The 19,598-nt window shown below is 52.9% G+C and overlaps 1 protein-coding gene across 1 annotated transcript; it reads right to left on the minus strand.

Moving 5' to 3' along the window:
• Positions 1–13,848: 13,848 nt before the first annotated feature.
• LOC127389886 (protocadherin-10-like) lies at positions 13,849–19,385 on the minus strand. The gene is given in 5 exon segments (XM_051630817.1): positions 13,849–15,264; positions 15,505–15,593; positions 15,697–15,755; positions 16,898–17,743; positions 17,745–19,385. Coding segments are annotated over 5 exon segments (2,895 nt in total). The 3' UTR covers positions 13,849–15,004.
• Between the last annotated feature and the right edge of the window lie 213 nt (positions 19,386–19,598).

Consider the following 19,598-nt stretch of genomic DNA (forward strand, 5'->3'; position numbering starts at 1 on the left):
TGCGCGCCCACCCGCGGGCGCCCAGCCCGGCACTCGGACGGTGGCAGGACCCGCCGCAGGGTGACGGGAGGCGACAGGACGGCTGCCTGCCCGCAGACGCCCGGCTCCCTCGGCCAGCGCAGCGCCCGGCTGCGGGCCCGGCTCTCCCCGCCTCCCGCCGCAGCGGCGGCCCAGCTCCCGGCTCGGCCGTGCCCTCCCGGGAAGCGAACAGCGGTTCCGCCCGGAAAGTGGCATGGGAAAAAAAAAAAACAACACAACCCTACAGAATAATTTTTAAAAAACCAGCCATTTCCAAAGAGCTCCGAGGCCGGCGCGTCCCTCCCCGGGCGGGACGGAGCCGCTCCCCGCGCTGGGCCCGCAGGACCCTCGGCGGAGCCCGGCCCCGCATCCTCCCTGCGCCGGAAGTACCGGCAGGCTCTGCTGCCGCCGGCACCGGCCCCCCCCGGGGGTCCGCGCTCTCCCTCGCCCCCCGAAGGGGAAGCGGCGGGTCCGGCCGCCCGTGGGGCAGCGCCGAGCGGACCCGGCTCTGCCGCCGCTGCCCCTTCCTGCCTCGCTGGGCATCTCCAGCTCAACCGGCCCGTACTGAGGCTGGAGCGCTCCCCACAGGATGTTGTGGGTTTCCCCACGTGTTAAGTGTTTTAAGGACTCCGTGCCCGCCGGTGCCTGGTTCTGGCTTTTTCCTTTAAGGGAAGGTGTGTCCCTTAGACCCACCCGATCGCTGTCAGGCGGAGATATCTTCTAGCAATTAACATCCTGGGTATTTATTCATCCCGCAAAGAGAGCCCGCGTGATAGCCCCTCCAGGCCCCCAGCCTTTCTTAATTAACATAAATGACATCTGGGCGTTCACAGCATCCCGCAAGTGGCTCCGCAGCCGCGCATCCCTTCAGCGTTGGGAGGAGCTGGGCTGGAAATCCTTCCCAGCTGCTTGAGACAGCACAGGCAGCCTTTACGGTGGAGGATAAAACGTGGGGAAGAGTGGCTAGAAAGCTGCCAGAAAGCAGAAAAAGACCTGGGGGTGCTGGTTGACAGCTGGATGAACACGAGCCAGCAGTGTGCCCAGGTAACCAAGAAGTCCCCATCAGCATCCTGGCCTGCATCAGGCATGGTGTGACCAGCAGCAGTAGGGAGGTGATCGTGCTCCTGTGCTCGGCTCTGCTGAGGTTGCATCTCAAATATCGTGTTCAGTTCTGGGCCCCTCAATACAAGAAGGACGTTGAGGTGCTGGAGCGTGTCCAGAGGAGCTACCAAGCTGGGGAAGGGTCTAGAGAACAAGTCATATGAGGAGCAGCTGAGGGAACTGGGGTTGTTTAGTGTGGAGAAGAGGAGGCTGAGGGGAGACCTCATTGCTCTCTACAACTGCCTGAAAGGAGGTTGTAGGGAGGTGGGTGTTGGCCTCTTCCCCAAAGTGAATAACAACAGGACCAGAGGAAATGGCCTGAAGTTCACAGTATCACAACATCCTTCTGGTTGGAAAAGACTTTTAAGATCATCGAGTCCAACCACTACCCTAACTCTGCAGTGTCCACCACTAAACCCTGTCCTCTGGCACTGCATCTGACTTCTTAGATGTCTCCAGGCATGGTGGCTCAACCACCTCCTCAGACAGCCTGGATCACCAAGCCCAGCTCCTGCCCCAGAACAGGACAACCTCAAAGTTCACGCCATGTTCCTGAGGGCATTGTCCAAGTGCTTCTTGAATATTGTCAGGTTGTGCCATTCCTGCTTCCCTAAGGAGCCCATTCCAGTGCTCCACCACCCTCTGGGTGAAGAATCTTTTCCTAATATCCAACCTAAACCTCCCCCTGACCATCTTCCTACCATTTCCTTGGGTCCTATCATCAGTCAGCAGAGAGAAGAGGTCAATGCCTCCTCCTCCTTCCCTAATGAGGAAGCAGTGGCTGCCATGAGGTCTCCCCTCAGTCTCCTCTTCTCCAGGCTGAACAGACCAAATGCCTTCAGCTGTTCCTCATATGGCTTCACCAACCTTGTGGCCTCCTCTGGACTCTCTCTAGTAGTTTTATATCCTTTTTGCAGTGTGGTGCCCAAAACTGCACCCAGGACTCATGTTGCAACAGGGGAGGTTCAGATTGGATCTTAGGAATAATTTCTATACTGAAGGAGGAGCTGGATGTGTCACCATCCTTGGAGGTATCAAAGAAATGTGTCGATGTGGCACTTCAGGGCATGCTGCAGTGGCTGAGAGTGTGGGGGGGTTATGGGTGTTTTTTGGTGGAGTGTTTGTGGTTGTTTCTGGTTGGTTGGCGGGTTTTTTTGTGCTGATAGTTGGGCTTGGTGATGCCAGAGGTCCTTTCCAACCATGATGATTCTGTAATTCCTGTGGAGAATAATATTCATGGGTGACAATTAGCACTGACTGAGAAGAAAGGTGGGTGAGATCGGCTTTCCTATCCAGGGGTGGGGACACAAGGCAACACCTGCTTTTCCTTAGGCTGCAAGGAGGTAATAGGAAAGCTGGGGAGGCACTTTTTACAAGGACACCTAATGATAGGGTGAGAGATAACAGTTTTAAGCTGAAAGAATGGAGATTTGTTCTTAGGAAGAAATTATTTCCTGTGAGCTACAGGAAAGCTGGGGAGGGGCTTCTTACCAGGGTATGTAATGATAGTATGAGGGGTTTTAAGCTGGAAGAGGGGAGATTTAGGTTGGACATCAGGAAGAAATTCTCCACTATGAGGGTGTTGAAACACTGGAACAGATTTCCCAGGGAAGATGTGGATGCCCCATTGGCAGTGTTGAAGGGCAGGCTGGATGGGGCTTGGAGCAACCTGGTCTGGTGGATGGTGTCTCTGCCCATGCAGGGGGTTGATATTAGATGATATTGAAGGTCCCTTCCAACCCAAACCATTCCATGATTCATAGAATCATAGAATCAGAGAATGGTTTGGGTTGGGAGGGACCTTAAAGATCCTCTGTTGATTCTGTGGTTTCATTATTCTACCTCAGAGTAAGGCTCTCCCCAGCCCAAGACCCTTTGGCTTCTGGAAAGGATCTCAAAAGAGAGGCTGAGTTTCCTGGTGCTGGCTGAGCCTGCAAGGCTGGACAGTTGATGCCCACACTCGGCCCAAATCCCAGTTCTTTGTGCATCTGTGTGGGATCCTGTCCTGGGGGCGGGGGAGCCACCGTGTTTCCCCTCCCTTGGAAAAGCTGTGAGGAGACCAGGCACACACCCTCCTGGCTGAACCTGTTGCCTTTCATTTCCTAAATTCATTTCCCAGACATCATTAGATCTACCACTTGGGAGCAGATGGTTGCCCTCCATCCTGAGGTTCATCCGGGACAGATTGCATACAATTTATTAATAACCTGACAGATGCTTGGGCGCATTCCAGCTCAGATTATATTTCCTGATTGTTCAAATCCCAGCATGGGGGAGCTGTTCATTTATCTTGCACCACTCCTCTTGGTGCCTTACCAGCACCAACCTAACACAGATGGAAAGAGTGAAATTTGTGTGTCCTCCACCCCAATCCTGCTGAGAAGCACCTGGGAGCAGAACGGGGTGTGATGCCAGCCTTGGTTTGACCCTCCCAGCCCCTGTGTCCTGGGGAGAATCCCTGCTGCCTGAATCTGGGGCTGCCCTGCTCCCCACCAACCCAGCACAGAAGCACCATTGAGGCCCCCCAGTGCTGCTCTCCACAGCAGAGCTGGAAACCAGAGCACCCATTAGCCTGGCAGGGAACAACGTGTCGTGACTCCTAGGAAAACAGCAGGAGTCAGGATTTATGCCCATAGCTTGCCAGGGTTGTGTTAATTGGGTTGCTGAGAGCAAGGGCAGGGAGCTGCTTTCTGAGTCATGGGAATCACTGTATCAAGGTGAAATTAAAATAACCCCATGATGGAAAACAACACTGCTCGTGGCGTGAATTCCCTCAGCCTTGGGCAGTGAGACAGGCAGAGCTGAGAGCTGGTGACCCCATCTCTCTCTCAGTCTTAAGAGAGGAGGGGGATATGCAGGGAAAACCAGCTTGTACTCTGCGAGACCCCTCTGGAGCTAGATAAGATGCTCTGAGCTCCAGGAAAAGCCATCAAAGACCTTTCAGCAACACTCCGTTCAATTTTAATGCATAAAATGGGCTTTTCTTTGCTCTGCAGGGAGAAGCACAAAAGCAGCAGGTTGTTTATACTACTGAATAAACTAAATGCAGGTCTCTGAGGGATCTTATGCAAACCACTTACCTTGAAACACACCCCCCAGGGAAAGTGAGCTATGGAGAGAGGCACAGCTAATGTTTTACATCATCAGAGCAGCATCCTGGTGGCTGGCTCACCAGCAGTCGAGGTACCACAGAGGGTAGGGCCTGTGCTTATAATTTGGAATGTAGAAGTCACTTGTAAGGTAGAAGTAGCAGGACATTTGGGGGCTGAAGTTTAGTGGAGCGTGATATTGGAGTAAATCCTAAAGGCCCAGGGCTTAAATCAAGTCCTGAAGTTGAAGGTTAATTGTAAAAGTGAGAGTTTGGAGGGAAAGTGCATTTATTATCAGGATGCAGGATGTACTTCTAAAACAAAAATAGGAGGCATGGAAATCTTTTCTGCTCAGTGGCAGCTGAACTCGTTAAAAGGCACTTCAGTTTCTGTGAACACAGGTGAGAGAGAGACACTCAGCAATAACAGCAGCAGAATATTAAAGCCTGTTACATTTTTCATAGCTCCTGACATTTGCAATATAATTCCACTTCCTTGCTTTCACCCTGCTCCCTGTGCCCAGCAGATTTAGTGCAGGGGTGATCTTTCTTCAGCCTCCGTAAATGAAGTGAGAGAATTATGCAGTTGCAGGGGAAAGAATTCCTTCCTCCTTGCTCTGCAGCACTAAGACTGTGTGACATGTGACATGGGCCAGCCAAGCTTGCCCCGGGAAGGAGACCCAGGATGTAAAAGCTGGGGATGTGACCAGGGACAGGACAAGAGGAAATGGGGTCAAGCTGTGCCAGGGGAGGTTCTGACTGAATATTAGAAAGAATTTCTTCACAGAAAGAGTGGTGAGGTGCTGGAACAAGCCTAGGGAGGTGGTGGGGGCACCATCCCTGAAGATGTTCAGAAAAGAGGTAGATGTGTTTGTTAAGATGGTTTAGTGGTTGCAGGTTGTAGGGTGGATGGTTGAATTTGATGATCTTGAAGGTCTTTTCCAGCCTTGACAATTATATGATTCTATGGTTTTAAACTGGAAAAGGGGAGACTTAGGTTGGACATTAAGAGGAAATTCTTTGCTGTGAGGGTGGTGAGAGCCTGGCCCAGGTTGCCCAGGGAAGCTGTGGCTGCCCCATCCCTGGCAGTGTTGAAGGGCAGGTTGGATGGGGCTTGGAGCAGCCTGGGCTGCTGGGAGGTGTCCCTGCCCATGCAGGGGGGTGGGACTGGATGGTCTTGAAGGTCCCTTCCAATCCAAACCAGTCTGGGATTCTGTGATTCTATGATCATGTCCACTCCCCTCTGCTCAAATCAAGTTGCTCAGGACTGAATCCTATCCAAGATTTTGCTCCCCATTTTTTTGTCTCCCAGGGATCAGCTTTCAGCATTTGGAAGCTGAAAAAGTGGATTGAAGAGTTTTGCTTGGTTTGTTTTGATAGGGGAATGTCTGTGTTGCTCTTGTTTGTGGAGGTCTTTCTGTGTGCATGAGCTTCAAGATGTTCTCTGTCGAGCCTGCTGTTCTCTGCTCATCTTTGAGGCCACAGCCAGCTGGATGTTTGCCAAAGATTTTACTGGAAAAAAACAAACAAACAACCCATAAAGCAGCAAGCAATCCAGTTAAGCCAATGAATGACAGCCCCACAACCCCAACCTAGAAAGCACTGGAAGCTGCATCTGGATTGATACTTAATTTGCCACCAAAATCAATCAATCAATCAATCAAGCCTCAAGCGCTGTGACGTTCATCAGGGAAACAAAAGCTGGTGCAGATCAGCAGCCTCCTGATTTGGAACTAGGGGGGGAATAAAAAAGATAACTGAAGCCTGACTCACAGTTTCAGCCCTTATAACAAATCCAGATGACAAGGTCTGCTGTGTTTTGCAAACTGCAGGGTGCCAGGAGCCACTGCTGTCCATCAGCCACCCTGGTCAGCCTGGCAGCTTGGACACCTGCCTGTGGCCTCCTATTTTTTTTGTCTTCCTCAGCCTTTTGGTTTCTTTTGGGCAGAGGCACACCCAGCCCTGGCCCAGGTGAAAACAGATGCCACTGAGATGTGGTGTCTCTGGATTCTGCCCAAGGTCTTACTTTGGACAAAGGGTTCACTGGAAATCTGCAGCTTGAGGAACAGCTGCTTTACCCCTCCCCAAGGACATCAGGAAATGCTCTGCTGATTTTTTGCTTGTACAAACTCCTCATCAGGCTTAGTCCACTGCCTTGTTTCATAGAATCATAGAATTATAGAATCATTAAGGTTGGAAGGAACCTTAAAGATCATTAAGCTCCAACCCCCCCTGCCATGAGCAGGGAACCACTAGACCAGGTTGCACAAAACCTCATCCAACCTGGCCTTAAAAACCTCCAGGATGGGGCATCAACAACCTCCCTGGGCAACCTATCCCAGTTCCTCACCACCCTTAGAGTGAAGAATTTCTTCCTAATATCTAACCTAAATCTCCCCTCTCTCAGTTTAAAACCATCACCCCTTGTCCTATCACTGTCTTCTCTGATGAAAAGCCCCTCCCCAGCTTTCCTGGAGCCCCTTCAGGCACTGGAAGGTGCTCTCAGGTCTCCCTGGAGCCTTCTCTTCTCCAGGCTGAACACCCCAACTCTCTCAGTCTGTCTTCATAGCAGAGCTGCTCCAGGCCTTGGATCAGCTTCTCTGGATCCTCCCCAACAGGTCTATATCTTTCTTGTGCTGAGGGCACCAGAGCTGTACACAGAATTCCAGGTGGGGTCTCACCAGAGTAGAGCAGAGGGGCAGAATCACCTCCCTGGCCCTTCTTTTGATGCAGCCCAGGATGCATCAAAATTGATTGTTTACCACTTCTTGGCTTTTCCACTGAATCCCAGAAAGAAACCAGACACCGAATCCTAATGAGAAGCTCGGTGTGTAAAGGGAGAATTTATATTTCACTTCTTGCCTTTGCTATTGGTTTCACAAGTGATTGCTCATCAGAAACCAATTACCCCAGAAGGGCTTGGGTTTGGGTCCCTACTGATGTGAGCAGGATGAATAGCCTCATTTACAATCTCTCAACTGGAAAACAAAAAGTAATGATAATAATAATAATAAAGAAAAAAAAAAAGAAGAAGTCTTTTCTAATTCTCTCTGCCCCTGTTGTAATTCACAAGAAAATTAAACTAATAACTCTCTGTGTGAGCGTGTTATGCAGATGCCAGGAGTCAGGGATAAATGGATGAACCTATCCCAGGCAAAGTCCCCAGGGAAGGAACCTCTGAGCAGATAACTGTTATGCCTTGCAAGATTCAAAGCTTCTCCAGCAACGTGATCTATGCTGTTTCATTTTTCTTTCTTCCTTTTTTCTCCCCCCTTTTCCCCTCGATTTCCACCTGCAGGCAGCAAAAAAAACTTCTGGGATTTTTTTTTTCTTTTTTTCTTTTTTTTTTTTTCTTTTGCTGGGCTTATTTCCCATTCCATCTCCATTTGCATGTAAGAGGTCCTTTGTGAAGAAAATTCTCCATGCCAACAGAATCAAGCTCTTCACAAGTGGCTCCCAAAGTGATCTTACTTCCACATTCTTTCAGCAAACAGACAGAAAGGCTTTGGGAAGCCATGAGGGTCCCCATTGTGTTCCCAAGCTCTGGGCTGTGATTTCTCCCTGCAGCTCAAATCTGAGTTTTTTAATTCATTTTTTAATCTTTTGAAATAAGATATAACAATAAAACAAAGCCTGTAACTTGCCCTTGTTGGTGCCCAAGACAGGAGGAGCAGAAATGAGCTTCTAACTCCTTCTATGCAAGACTGGAAGTGTCTTGCTGGTCAGAGGTGATATCCCAGATAGATCCACCCTGGTTTTCAGACACCACAGGGCTGCACACAAGATGGCTCAGTAGACCCCAGCACAGCAGATTGGGATGGTTTTGTCCCAGTTGAGTGCTGGTGGAGTTGTGCATCATGTGGGTAGCACAGAGAGGGCACCATTTGGGGAGGGATTTGGCAGCTTGCAGCATGGAATCTTCATGGGTTCACATGATGCTTGAGACTGAAAGGGATGCCTGGAAGTGATTCTGCTCAAAGGGGGGTGGGGGGTGTCAGATGTGATCCAACCTCACTAGGAAACTGTGAAAGATATAAAACTTGAGCCAAAAGAGAGGCACAAAAGTGGGTATGAGGGTGGACACCACAGCAACAGGAGGAGCATGCTTGCTGAGGTCTGTTCAGATGGAAAAGGAACGTGACCATCACAGTGAGCAAGATCTGATGGGCCCTGAGTGAGGCAAATGGCTGATGTTGTGTGGAACCACCAGCCAAGAGGACTCAGGGAACATAGGAAAAGGATTCACCCCCAGCTGTACGTGTCCTCACATGTCAGACTTCAGCAGCTGGAAAGTATGAGGAAGAAAAGATGATTTAGGTAAGGGAACTAAATATAACATTGCATGTCCTGGGAAGAGAAAAAATAAGCTTCAGTTTTAGGATTGTGTTCCTAAAGTTTTGTCTTCTAGGAGACACTCAAACAAAATAGCAAATCTGTTCCTCTGACCTCTGATAAAATGTCACTGGCCAGTGCTGGGCTTGCAGGGTTTCGTTTCCACTTCTCCTAAATGATATTTAAGTTCTTCCTTAAATATCATTTACCTGGAGGAGACTGGGGGTGGGAGAAGGGGGATCCTGCCGGTGGGATTCAGCCCCAGCTCAAACTCCTTACATTTAGATCTCCAGGTGAACACATTGCATCTGTACCCAGAGGAGCTTTGGAGATTTAGTCAATGCAGAGTGAACAACTGCAGAGCAAGAGCTGTGCCAGCCTGGGTGCACAAGTGCAGCAGCTCTTTGACAGAAGAATTAGACCCAGAGCCCCCAGCCCTCCCCCTTGGCAGCATGAAAAATAACTTTCTGTTGGTTAAAACACCAAGAAATGTGGACAAGGACTGAAGAGGAGCCTCATCAAACCAGCCAGGCTTCCCAGTGATGCTGAAGCCTGAACTAACCTCTGAAATTCAGAGAGGCTTGGGCTGAAAATGTCCCTGTGTAGAGATCTGCACTATTGTTTGCACTATGATGAACTCCAGTGCTTTTCAGGGGCAGATGTGGATACAGAAATTCAGTGACTCATTGCAACAGAACAAATTCAGACAGCTCGTTTTTGTGTTGTTTTTTTTTTCTCTCTGGGTTATCATAGCAATTTAACCCCAATTTTTCTAGTTCACACACAGCCTGATATCACAGAGCCTCTGCCTCTTGGCCTATCAGAAACCCTGCTCATGCTCAAAATTATTGCCTTGATCGATGGTTGCTTCTCCTGCATCTCTCTCCTTTGCATGATTTCTTTTCTGTGCAGGAAAAAGACATTTCTGGAGGTATTTAATGATCTTTTCTGTTGTAGACGTTACTGAAATGAACAGATTTGATGTGAAGACCCTAGTGACCCTTCTGGGAATCTTCACCCTCTTTTCATACCTTCAAATGCACATTGTTTTTTTCACCTGTTGTTGCAGACATTCCCAGCAGTGAATTAAAAGAAATTCCTGATCCTAAATGCCTGCAGATCCTCTGGATGTATTTCTGATGGCTGACTGCACTGATGTGTTCTTTTTCAATTCGTTTAACATGAGCTTGTTTGCCCTGCTTCCCAGCATTGGAGGAACACTTGGAATTCCGAATGCTGGAATCACAATTGCTGCCATTGTTTCAAACAGGCAAAAAATGGAGCATTTGTTCCAACGTTAAGGTTTGTAAATCATTGCATTTCATGGGAGACGAATCATTAGTCAAATTGCAGACTGCACTAGAGGTCATCTTTAATTTATTTTCAAAGCCTTAATTCATGCTTTTTGGTCCAGCATGTCATGAGTTATTCAATACACAAAGGTGTCTACTTCTGTCTCACAATAATTAAGCTGATTAAGTCATATTATCACTAACAAGAAGCATTAATTCCACTCGAGTGAATGCTGCAGAGTCAGTGACATTTCCACCACTTAGATTGAAAAAGCATTCTAGACAAACTGGGGAGGCAAAAGCTCCACTTAGCCCAGGCCTGTTCAGCTCTGAGGAGGGGTTGGCAACTGATGTTTTCAGAGCAGTAGGGCAAGCAAAACCAAAACAACCCCAAACAAACAGGAAAAGGTGCAAAGGAGCAGAGAAAACTGGCATGTGACAATCATGCCCATCATTTGTCAGTGTGGCAGGGGCTAAATTATTGTGACAAAAGCTAAAGGATATTTATTTCTATAAAAACATCTAGAGATAAAACAGAAAAAATAGGAGGAGAGAGGAGAGGAGAGGAGAGGAGAGGAGAGGAGAGGAGAGGAGAGGAGAGGAGAGGAGAGGAGAGGAGAGGAGAGGAGAGGAGAGGAGAGGAGAGGAGAGGAGAGAAAAAGAAAGAGAAGAGAAGAGAAAAGAGAGAAGAGAAGAGAAGAGAAGAGAAGAGAAGAGAAGAGAAGAGAAGAGAAGAGAAGAGAAGAGAAGAGAAGAGAAGAGAAGAGAAGAGAAGAGAAGAGAAGAGAAGAGAAGAGAAGAGAAGAGAAGAGAAGAGAAGAGAAGAGAAGAGGAGTCCCAGTGTCTTTGGAGGCTGTCATTAACCACTGAGCACCACAGACTTTGGGCTGGATCTATAATCTCCCAAGGTCAATGTGCAGACTCCCACTGGTCCCTCTGTACATTAGCTCTGTCCTGCCCATACCACCCCCTCTGGGGAGCTGACACCACTGGTATTTGTGTCTCTACCAGCCTAACCTGACTAACCTGCACACAGGGTGCTGTGTCCCCACTAAGGTTTCCTGGGGACTCCACCGGCTGCTGCTTGACTTCATGCGTGACAGACCAGAGCCGAGCTGAGCACCAGCCCCCCTGGGTCCTTTGTTTCTGGCCTCTTTTCTTTCTACCTCTGGGTTCATTTTGTCTCTCTGGTACACGCTTTCAAGCCATTACAGAGATACAAGTAATGTTTCCATCCAAAGAGTCTATTCAGCAATAGCAGGAGCACAAAACCTCCCGGTTGCGTGGTGCCCAGAAGCAGTCTGTGCCTGCCTAGCGTGGCCTGCAGCATTTTGCAGCCAGCTGCACCACATGGCAGCTTTCCTGCTGTTGCAGAAGGAAGTCTCAAGCTGGCTGACAGATCCCTGAAAGCCAGATTTGCCTCTGGATCTGATGGAGCTGGAACAGCCGAGAGGGGCATACAGAGACCTTCTGCCGAGCGTGTCTCCAAAGCTGCTCTGCTACCAGGTGCATTATCAGCCTACAGAAACCAGCTAATGCTCAGGAACTGTGCAGGAGTGTAAGCACAGGAAAAGTTGTAAAAATAACTGGTTGTAGGGCAAAGACCTTGCATTTTTAATGACACTTTGTCCCTGCGGGAGATCTCATCTAGTCGGTGGATGATTCTGACCAGACATGCCCTTTGAAGAAGGCATTGTCATGTGGTTGGATTTGGTTTAAGCAAGTGCTCTCTCTTCTCAAGCAAGTCCCTTTGTATTGTCCTTTTCATCAACATGTTGCTTGAGAACAAAGATTGAAACTGAGCTGTGTGTCAGGGCAGGATTTCCTTCAGCTGAGCCAGAGGAGACCCTCAGGGAACACGGGGTGTTGGGGCCTGGGCTGGGCACTGTGCTGACCCTCAAATCCCTTTTGGAAGAGACTTGACCTGAACATGCAAACCTGGGGATCAGCAAGAGACACAGAGGTGTGTGTGTATCTGGCTCATCTCCTGGGCTGAGGATGGCCAGGGGTAATGGAGAGGAGAGGGAGCCCATTTCCTGGGTATCAAGTTGAGGTTATAGATGCCAACAAAATTCACTGAGGAGGACAAGCTCACGGCCGGGTGACAAAAACTGGCTGCTTGGTTGCTCAACCCCAGGAATTTCCAAAGACAGGGATGCAAAGTGCCACTTGCAAATGCCTGTGACTTTGGGGATCAATTTTAAGATCAGCTTCCCTTTGGAAAGCCACATCCAGGAATCCATGCATTTCTTTGGAGCCTGGATACCAGCACATGTACTGAGTGCTTCTGGTGTGGGAGCTAAACCTCAGCCAGCAGCCTGGCCCTGCTGCAGGGGGGCTGTGGCTGAGCCCCCAGGCTGCCTGGAGAGGGGCTGCAGTCCCATCCTGCTGCCTGACCAGCACGGCCTGAAAAGGCAAGGAAGGTATTGCCAGAGCTAATCTGAGGGAGAGAGATGCTCGCTGACCCCACTGGGACTCAGGTCCATTTGATGGTTTTATTACTTCTGGAGGCTGTTATTAATCATATTGTATCACTTCACATCATTCACTTGTTCTTTTGAAGCAGGGGAACGGGCTAGTGCTGCACAGGGGTCTCAGGCAGTGGCTCTTTGGGGTTCTTTCATCACCCTTAACATTCTGCAGAGACCACTGAGGAATGCAGTTGGCAGCATGAAATTCTTCATCCTATCATCTAATTGCAACGGGGAATAATGTTTCATCTACTGACAGACAGGCTGTGACTTGGGACTGAAGTCACCAGAAGCAGCCAGGTCCCTTTCATGTCCAGAGCACAGTCCTCCTGGGTCCCAGAATCCCACAGGACCCCTTGGAGTGTTCCTTGTCCCCCTGCTGCCACTGAAGAGCACGTTACTCACTTGTAGGCAAGGACTTCCCTGGGCTAATCCCAAAAGCTGAATTACAGCTTCCCCAGGCCTCTCACTGAGCAAGCAGGAGGCAGGAGAAGGACAGTCATGGTGTGGCCACCTCAGGACTTCATCCAAAGATGAACTGCTTCCCACATCAAGTCAGGGGCCCTTCCACCAGCAGGCACAGGCTTGCCTATTCCCAGGCACACCCCCAGATTATCCGTGTGACTCCAGAGGGTGCTGAGCATCCATGGGAAAGCTTCAATGAACGACAGAAGGCAACACACAGTAACAACAACAATCTGTTCCTGCCAGATCCAGCCCCTCTTCCCTGGCAGTTTGAAGTCCTTTATGCCCACACTTGATTGCAAATCCCTGCACAGTCTCTGCTCTACCTGTAGCATGGAGCAAGGAGCTGTGGCATCCCACGGGCACAGGGATGCTGGGAGGGCTGGAGCAGCTCTGCTCTGGAGACAGGCTGGGAGAGTTGGGGTGTTCAGCCTGGAGAAGAGAAGGCTCCAGGGAGACCTGAGAGCACCTTCCAGTGCCTGAAGGGGCTCCAGGAAAGCTGGGGAGGGACTTGGGGCAAGGGCAGGGAGGGATGGGATGGGATGGGATGACAGGGGATGGTTTCAAGCTGAAGGAGAGGAGATTGAGATGAGATCTGATGAAGGAATTCTTTGCTGTGAGGGTGGGGAGACCCTGGCCCAGGTTGCCCAGGGAAGCTGTGGTTGCCCCGTCCCTGGCAGTGTTGAAGGGCAGGTTGGATGGGGCTTGGAGCAACCTGGGCTGGTGGGAGGTGTCCCTGCCTGTGCAGGGGGTGGGACTGGATGATCTTGAAGGTCCCTTCCAACTCAAACCAGTCTGTGATGCCATGAGCTCCAACACATGGATTCTAGTGGCCAAGACCCCAAAGTGCTCCTGAGTCCAGGGAGGGAGGGAAGGGCACCTCAACCCCCCCCAGCAGTCAGGTGAAGTGAATAAAATGAGCTCTCCAGGGCTGTTCAAGCAACTAAGGAGGCCAGAGGGACATGCATGTCTGCTGAAGCCCAGGGCCCTGCTCCAGGAGCTGAGCAGCAGCTCCTGCTGTCACAGGCAGCTCAGGGACAGCCAGGACCCAGGGTGAGTTATTAAAATACGATTTATTGGTACAAATCAGACACTGTGAAACAAACTCACTTTATAAAGAGCATTCTGCACAGATGGGTTGGAGATGAACTGTCCCGTGACAGGAGCGATTGGCAACACCAGCAGACAGACTGGGTGGACAGGTGGAGGGTGAGCAGGGCAGGGGGAGAGACTGTTCTGGGGCTGGAGTCCTGCCCGTGAGGGCTCCTGAGAGCCAGCTGGAAGTCCTCAAAGAGAAGCAGGGTACAGCAGGAGATGTCTGTCCTCTGCAGGGGTTCCCTCAGGTGCTCAGGACTTGGGAAAACCGAGATCGGGAGTGGGACAATCACAGCCATGGCCCAGAAGGCAGGAGGAGGAGGGGAGAGGATTGTCACCTGCACTGTGGTCCCTCTGATGGCTGGAAATTCTTTCAGATGATGTTGCCTTGGGCTAGAGAGTTTCCCAGCAGGGCCTCATCTTGTGCATCTCTCAGATGCTTCAGCTAACAGCTCTTCTGGCCATCCAGTCTGTGTGTGCTCCAGCCCATCCTGCTCCTGAACAAAGACTACTGTGTCCTGGACCCTGGCTGTGCCCTGGACTTTGGTTCTCCAGTCCTGGGTTTGAAGGGAAGCACTCATAGTGGCTGGGTTTTGCACTGACTTCCTGGAGAAGCCAGATTCCAAAGGTTGCTCTGGACATGCAGCACATCCCACTGGATCTCAGGGATGGAGCAATGGTCTCTGCCCTGGTCCACGGGGTCAGGCTTGGCTGAACCAGACTTGGTCTGGGTACATTTTCCATGGGGCAGAAATACAGGCATGCAGCTTGGTACATTCACACAGCCAGACAAGACAAAGAGGAGACAATGCTTACAGAGATGGTGGGACCCTAAGGGGACACAGGAAGGGATAAACTCCAGGCAGATTTGCTTAACTCGAGTCATACAGACCCCCCCAACAGCACTTGCTGCCAACAAAGCTCTGCAGGATGAGATGGGAGAATCCCACCCTGCTCTCCCCACTCCATCTGCCCATCCCTTTCAGTACTCAGTCTGTTGTTCCTGAAATCCTTCCTGCTTGCCCTGGTGAGCCACGATCTCAGCAGCCCCACAGAGTCCTGGGTGGTCCCGACATGGATCTGTGTGCTGGGGGGACGTAGCAGCTGAAATAACATGAGCCAGCCAGGCCCAGTACTGGTCACTATTTCAGATCGTTGTTGATAACCACACTGTCATGCATGTCACAGTAAGTTGTCATCTTCTTCCTCTTGCCAAAGGTGGAGAAGCTGTTCTTGTTCTCCCGGCCCAGGAAGAGGGGCCCGTCCTTGCCCGAAAGCAGAGCGGGGGTGCCGGGGATGTAGACGTTGTGCTGATAATCAAGGGCTGGGATGTGGCCTGGGTACAAGGAGCTGTACTGGGGGGTCCAGATGCTGTTGGTGCCTGCAGAAGCCTTCTGAAACTCTGGAGAAAGGGTGAGTGTGAGACTGGCTTAGGGGAGGTCACATCTATAGCTCAGTGGGATGGTCACATCCATGGCCCAGGGGACAAGCCTGGGGCCATGTGCCACCAACCTCCCTTGAGCACCCCTCCCACCCCACAAAAACAACCACTGCCAAGAGCAAGGATGTGTCCCCCCTCATTGCACTGCCACCAAACAACAGGAGGGTCTGCCCTTCCCAACCCCACTGCCTCAGTACTAACCTGATACAGGGGTCACCAGCGTGCACAGCCTCTCGTGCTCCTTCTGAAGGGCTCTGCGGATTTCCCCCATGTCCTCCAGGCTCTGGGAGCTAAAGAGAAGAGACCAGTTCAAAGCTGTGCTGGAGGTAACCTCCCCATCCCCACATCTCCCTTCCACCCCTCCCTCTGTTCCAGCAGTGCTGGATCTGGTACCTCTTCAGGACAGGTCTCTGTGTGCTCGGAGGCAGCCAGTCCATGTTGGGCTGCTTGACCTGGAAAACACAGGGAAATGAAAGGCTGGTTATTGGGACCCTCTGGGAATCAGCCCAGCCTTGCCAGCACAAGGCTTCAGTAGCCAGGGATACAGGATCCTATCTCTTTTGTGGAGAAGCAAACAGCACATTCCCATTTTAGGGAAACTGAGGCAGTGTTGAAGCAGCCTGTTCTCTTCCAGACCTTTCCCATGTTCTTGAGACACTGGGGTTGTCTGGTGGCTTGCTCTCTGTCTCCCCTCTTCCCAAGAGGGAGAGGGGCTTTTCCTATATCCCTTTGTTTTAAAAAGCTGGTTTTGCAGGTGTGATGGGAACTCAGTCCCAGCCCCAGGCACCGAAGGGTGAGAGGTGCAGGAACTGGCTGCACACCCAGTGTCCCAGGAGGGTTGCAGACAACTAGGGGACAATCCCATTAATGTATCAGAGAGGCAAGTCCAGAGGTGCCAGGAGACACGTGGGGAGAGCCTCTTGGCAGTGAGTCCTGGGCTCTCCTTGGAAGGGCTGTTTTATTAAAAGTCAAACGTAAGTGGATTAGAAGCCTCATCACTCTCCATCCTTGTAATCGCGTTTCGGAAAGAGTCTTTCATCGGGAAAATTAGATGTTCCTCATTTCACTACCTAACAAATGTTGACAGCAAAATCCTGCCCTGACGACCCCGTTCCCTCCCTGCCCGTGCAGCCTAGTGTGGCACAGAGCCCAGGTCTGGGTGCCAGACCTGGGGACAGGAGCAGGGCCAGGACCAGCCCCAAGGCAGTGGAGGGACACTGCAGGTCCCCAGACAGCTCAGGCTTTCCCAGTGTGAATTGCTCACCCACAAGAAGGAGATGCCACCCCCACCATCCCATTCTTCCAGGGCATGGGGGCATCGGAGCATCTCTGTTGCCTCTAGTGGGTGCAAAAGGCAGCAAGAAGGGATTTCCTCTCGCTTCAGCTGAGCCTGACACTTCCCTGGTAATTAGACCCACCAGGAAGCTCAGTGAAGTTTCCCACTGCCTGACTGCCTCCTAATTCCTGCACTGATCAAAGGCACCGGTTATCCTCTGGGAAAAGCCACGCCTGGTTTCTCCCACGACAGAGGCTGAGGGAGGGGACTGAGGGGGACCCATGGAGCACCAGTAAGCACCACTGGGCACAGAGTTACCTGCTTGGAGACCTGAAGATGCTGGCCGGGCTGGGACCGCTTCCCGGGGTCCTTCTCATTATTCCGGGGGGGGCTGCAGGGTTTGAGGAACATAAAGTCACTCTGGGCAGACTCAGGACCGAGGCAGACCTTGTAGCAGTAGCCCGGGGGGCCGCCCCCTGGCACGTCGAGGCAGGTGGCAGCCGTGGTCCCTGCAGGGGGCTGCACTGTCAGGTTGGACGTCTTCAGGCCATCAGAGGAGGGTCTGGAGCCAGGGCAGCAGTGGCAGCGGGGTGCCGAGCAGCCGTCCCCTTGGCGGGAGCGCCGCTCTCCACGGCACCGAATGGCTGTGAGGATGAGGATGGCGAGGAGGAAGGTGAAGGAGATGGAGCCCAGGGAGACAAGGAGGTAGAGGGTGAGTGGGGAGGATGAAGAGGCCTCTGGGGGGAGGCTGAACTCGCTGAAGTCAGAGAGAGTCTGAGGCATGGTCTCCACCACGGAAAGCAGGAGGGAGACAGAGGCAGAGAGGGCTGGTTGCCCTCCATCCCGCACCAGCACCACCAGCTGCTGCCGGGTCGCATCCTGCTCCAGGAAGGAGCGCAGGGTGCGCAGCTCCCCCGTGTCTGGTCCCACGCTGAAGAGGGTGAAGTCAGTGGCCTGGAGGAGCTGGTAGGAGAGGCGGGAGTTCAGCCCTGCGTCTGCATCCACCGCAGACACCGTGCCCACGAGGTAGCCAGGCCTGGCTGATCGCGGCACCAGCTCGGTGGCCACGGAGCCGTTGCGAGGCGTGGGGGAAACGATGACCGGAGCGTTGTCATTCTGGTCCAGCACGAAGATGTGGACGGTGACATTGGCACTGAGGGGGGGGGAAACCAGCGTCCTGTGCTTGCACCTGGATCTGGAAGCTGCGGATCTGCTCGTAATCGAGGGAGCGCAGGGCGTACATGTGCCCGCTGTCCGAGTTGATAGACACGTAGGTGCCCACGGGCATGCCATGGATGTGCCCGTCAGCGATCGAGTAGGACAGGTAGGCGTTTTGTTGGCAGTCGGGGTCCGAGGCGCTGACAGAGCAGATGGAGGCACCTGGTGCATTGTTCTCCATCACGTAGACGCTGTAGGAGGGCTGGAGGAAGCGCGGGGCGTTGTCATTGACATCGGACACAGGGACAGTGAGGGTGCTGTGGGTCAGCAGGGCAGGGGAGCCCATGTCCCGTGCTGTGATGCTGACGTTGTACTCGGGCACGACCTCCCGGTCCAGTGGTTGCGTGGTCACCAGGGTGTAGTAGTTGCGGAAGGAGGAGCGGAGCTCAAAGGGCACATCGGGGCTGACCTCGCAGCTCACCCGCCCGTTGTCCCCAGAGTCCCGATCCAGAACACTGATGACAGCGATGACAGTGCCTGGTGGGGCATCCTCCAGCACAGGAGTAGATACAGAGGTGAGGGTCACCTCCGGCGCATTGTCATTCACATCAAGGAGATGCACAAGCACCCGGCAGTGCACGGCCACAGCCGAGGGCCCACGGTCCTTGGCTTGCACGTAGAGCTCATGGAGACTTGCTCGCTCATAGTCCAGAGAGCCCTTCAGCAGCACCTGCCCGCTCCGGGGCTCTATGTGGAAGAGCTCCCGGACACGCGGTGGCGCGTGCCCGCTGAAGGAGTACTCGATCTCCCCGTTGGAGCCCTCATCCAGGTCAGTGGCATTCAGCTGGATGACCAGGGTGCCAGCTGGGGCATCCTCAGGAAGGCTGATGCCGTACGAGGGCTGGTCGAAGGCCGGCACGTTGTCGTTGGCGTCCAGCACCGTGACAAGGATGTGAGCTGTCCCCGAGCGCGGGGGGACACCCCCGTCGAGAGCGGTGAGCAGCACCCGGTGCGCCCGCTGCTGCTCGCGGTCCAGGGCGCGCTCCAGAACCAGCTCGGCAAACTTGCTGGAGTCACTGCGTGTCTGCACCTCAAGGGAGAAGAAGCTGTTGGGGCTGAGCCGGTAGGTGTGCACCGAGTTGGTGCCCACGTCGGGATCCTGAGCGCTCTCCAGAGGGAAGCGGGCACCCAGCACCGCGGACTCGGCCACCTCCAGCACGTACTCTTGCCAGGGAAAGGTGGGCGCGTGGTCGTTGATGTCCAGCACCTCCACCTCCACACGGTAGAGCTCCAGCGGGCTCTCGACAAGGAGCTGCAGGTGGAGCAGGCAGGTCCCCCCGGCCTCGCACACCTCCTCCCGGTCGATCCGCTCGTTCACAAAGAGGATCCCGTTCTCCAGGTTCACCTCCAGGTGCTGCCTGGCCCCGGCCCGCGACACGATGCGGAACCGTCGAGCCGACAGGGTCGATACGTCCAGCCCCAGGTCCTCGCCCAGGTTGGCCACGAAGGCTCCGTGCTCCAGCTCCTCCGGCACCGCGTAGCGCAGCTGCCCGCCCGCCGGGCGCGGGGCCGGGGACCCAGCCAGCAGGAGGAAGAGGAGGGAGAAGAGGAAGAGCTGCCCCCGCCCGGAGCCTGCCCCAGCCCCCATAGCCCCGCAGCCCTCCCGGGAACCCGCCGAGCTACCCCTCGCCTTTGCTCGCCCCTTGCACTTCCAAAGAGTTTGTGGCTCCCGGGGGCTGCGGAGGAGAGACCTGCGCGGATCTGGGGGGGCCGAACCGCGACCACCGGCGGCCGCTTAACCCCTTCGCTGCTGGCCCTGCGGAAGGGATGCGCGCCGGGCCCCGGTGCCACACCGGAATGG

The sequence above is a fragment of the Apus apus genome, chromosome 13, assembly GCF_020740795.1.
Source record: "Apus apus isolate bApuApu2 chromosome 13, bApuApu2.pri.cur, whole genome shotgun sequence".
NCBI classification, from domain to species: domain Eukaryota; kingdom Metazoa; phylum Chordata; class Aves; order Apodiformes; family Apodidae; genus Apus; species Apus apus.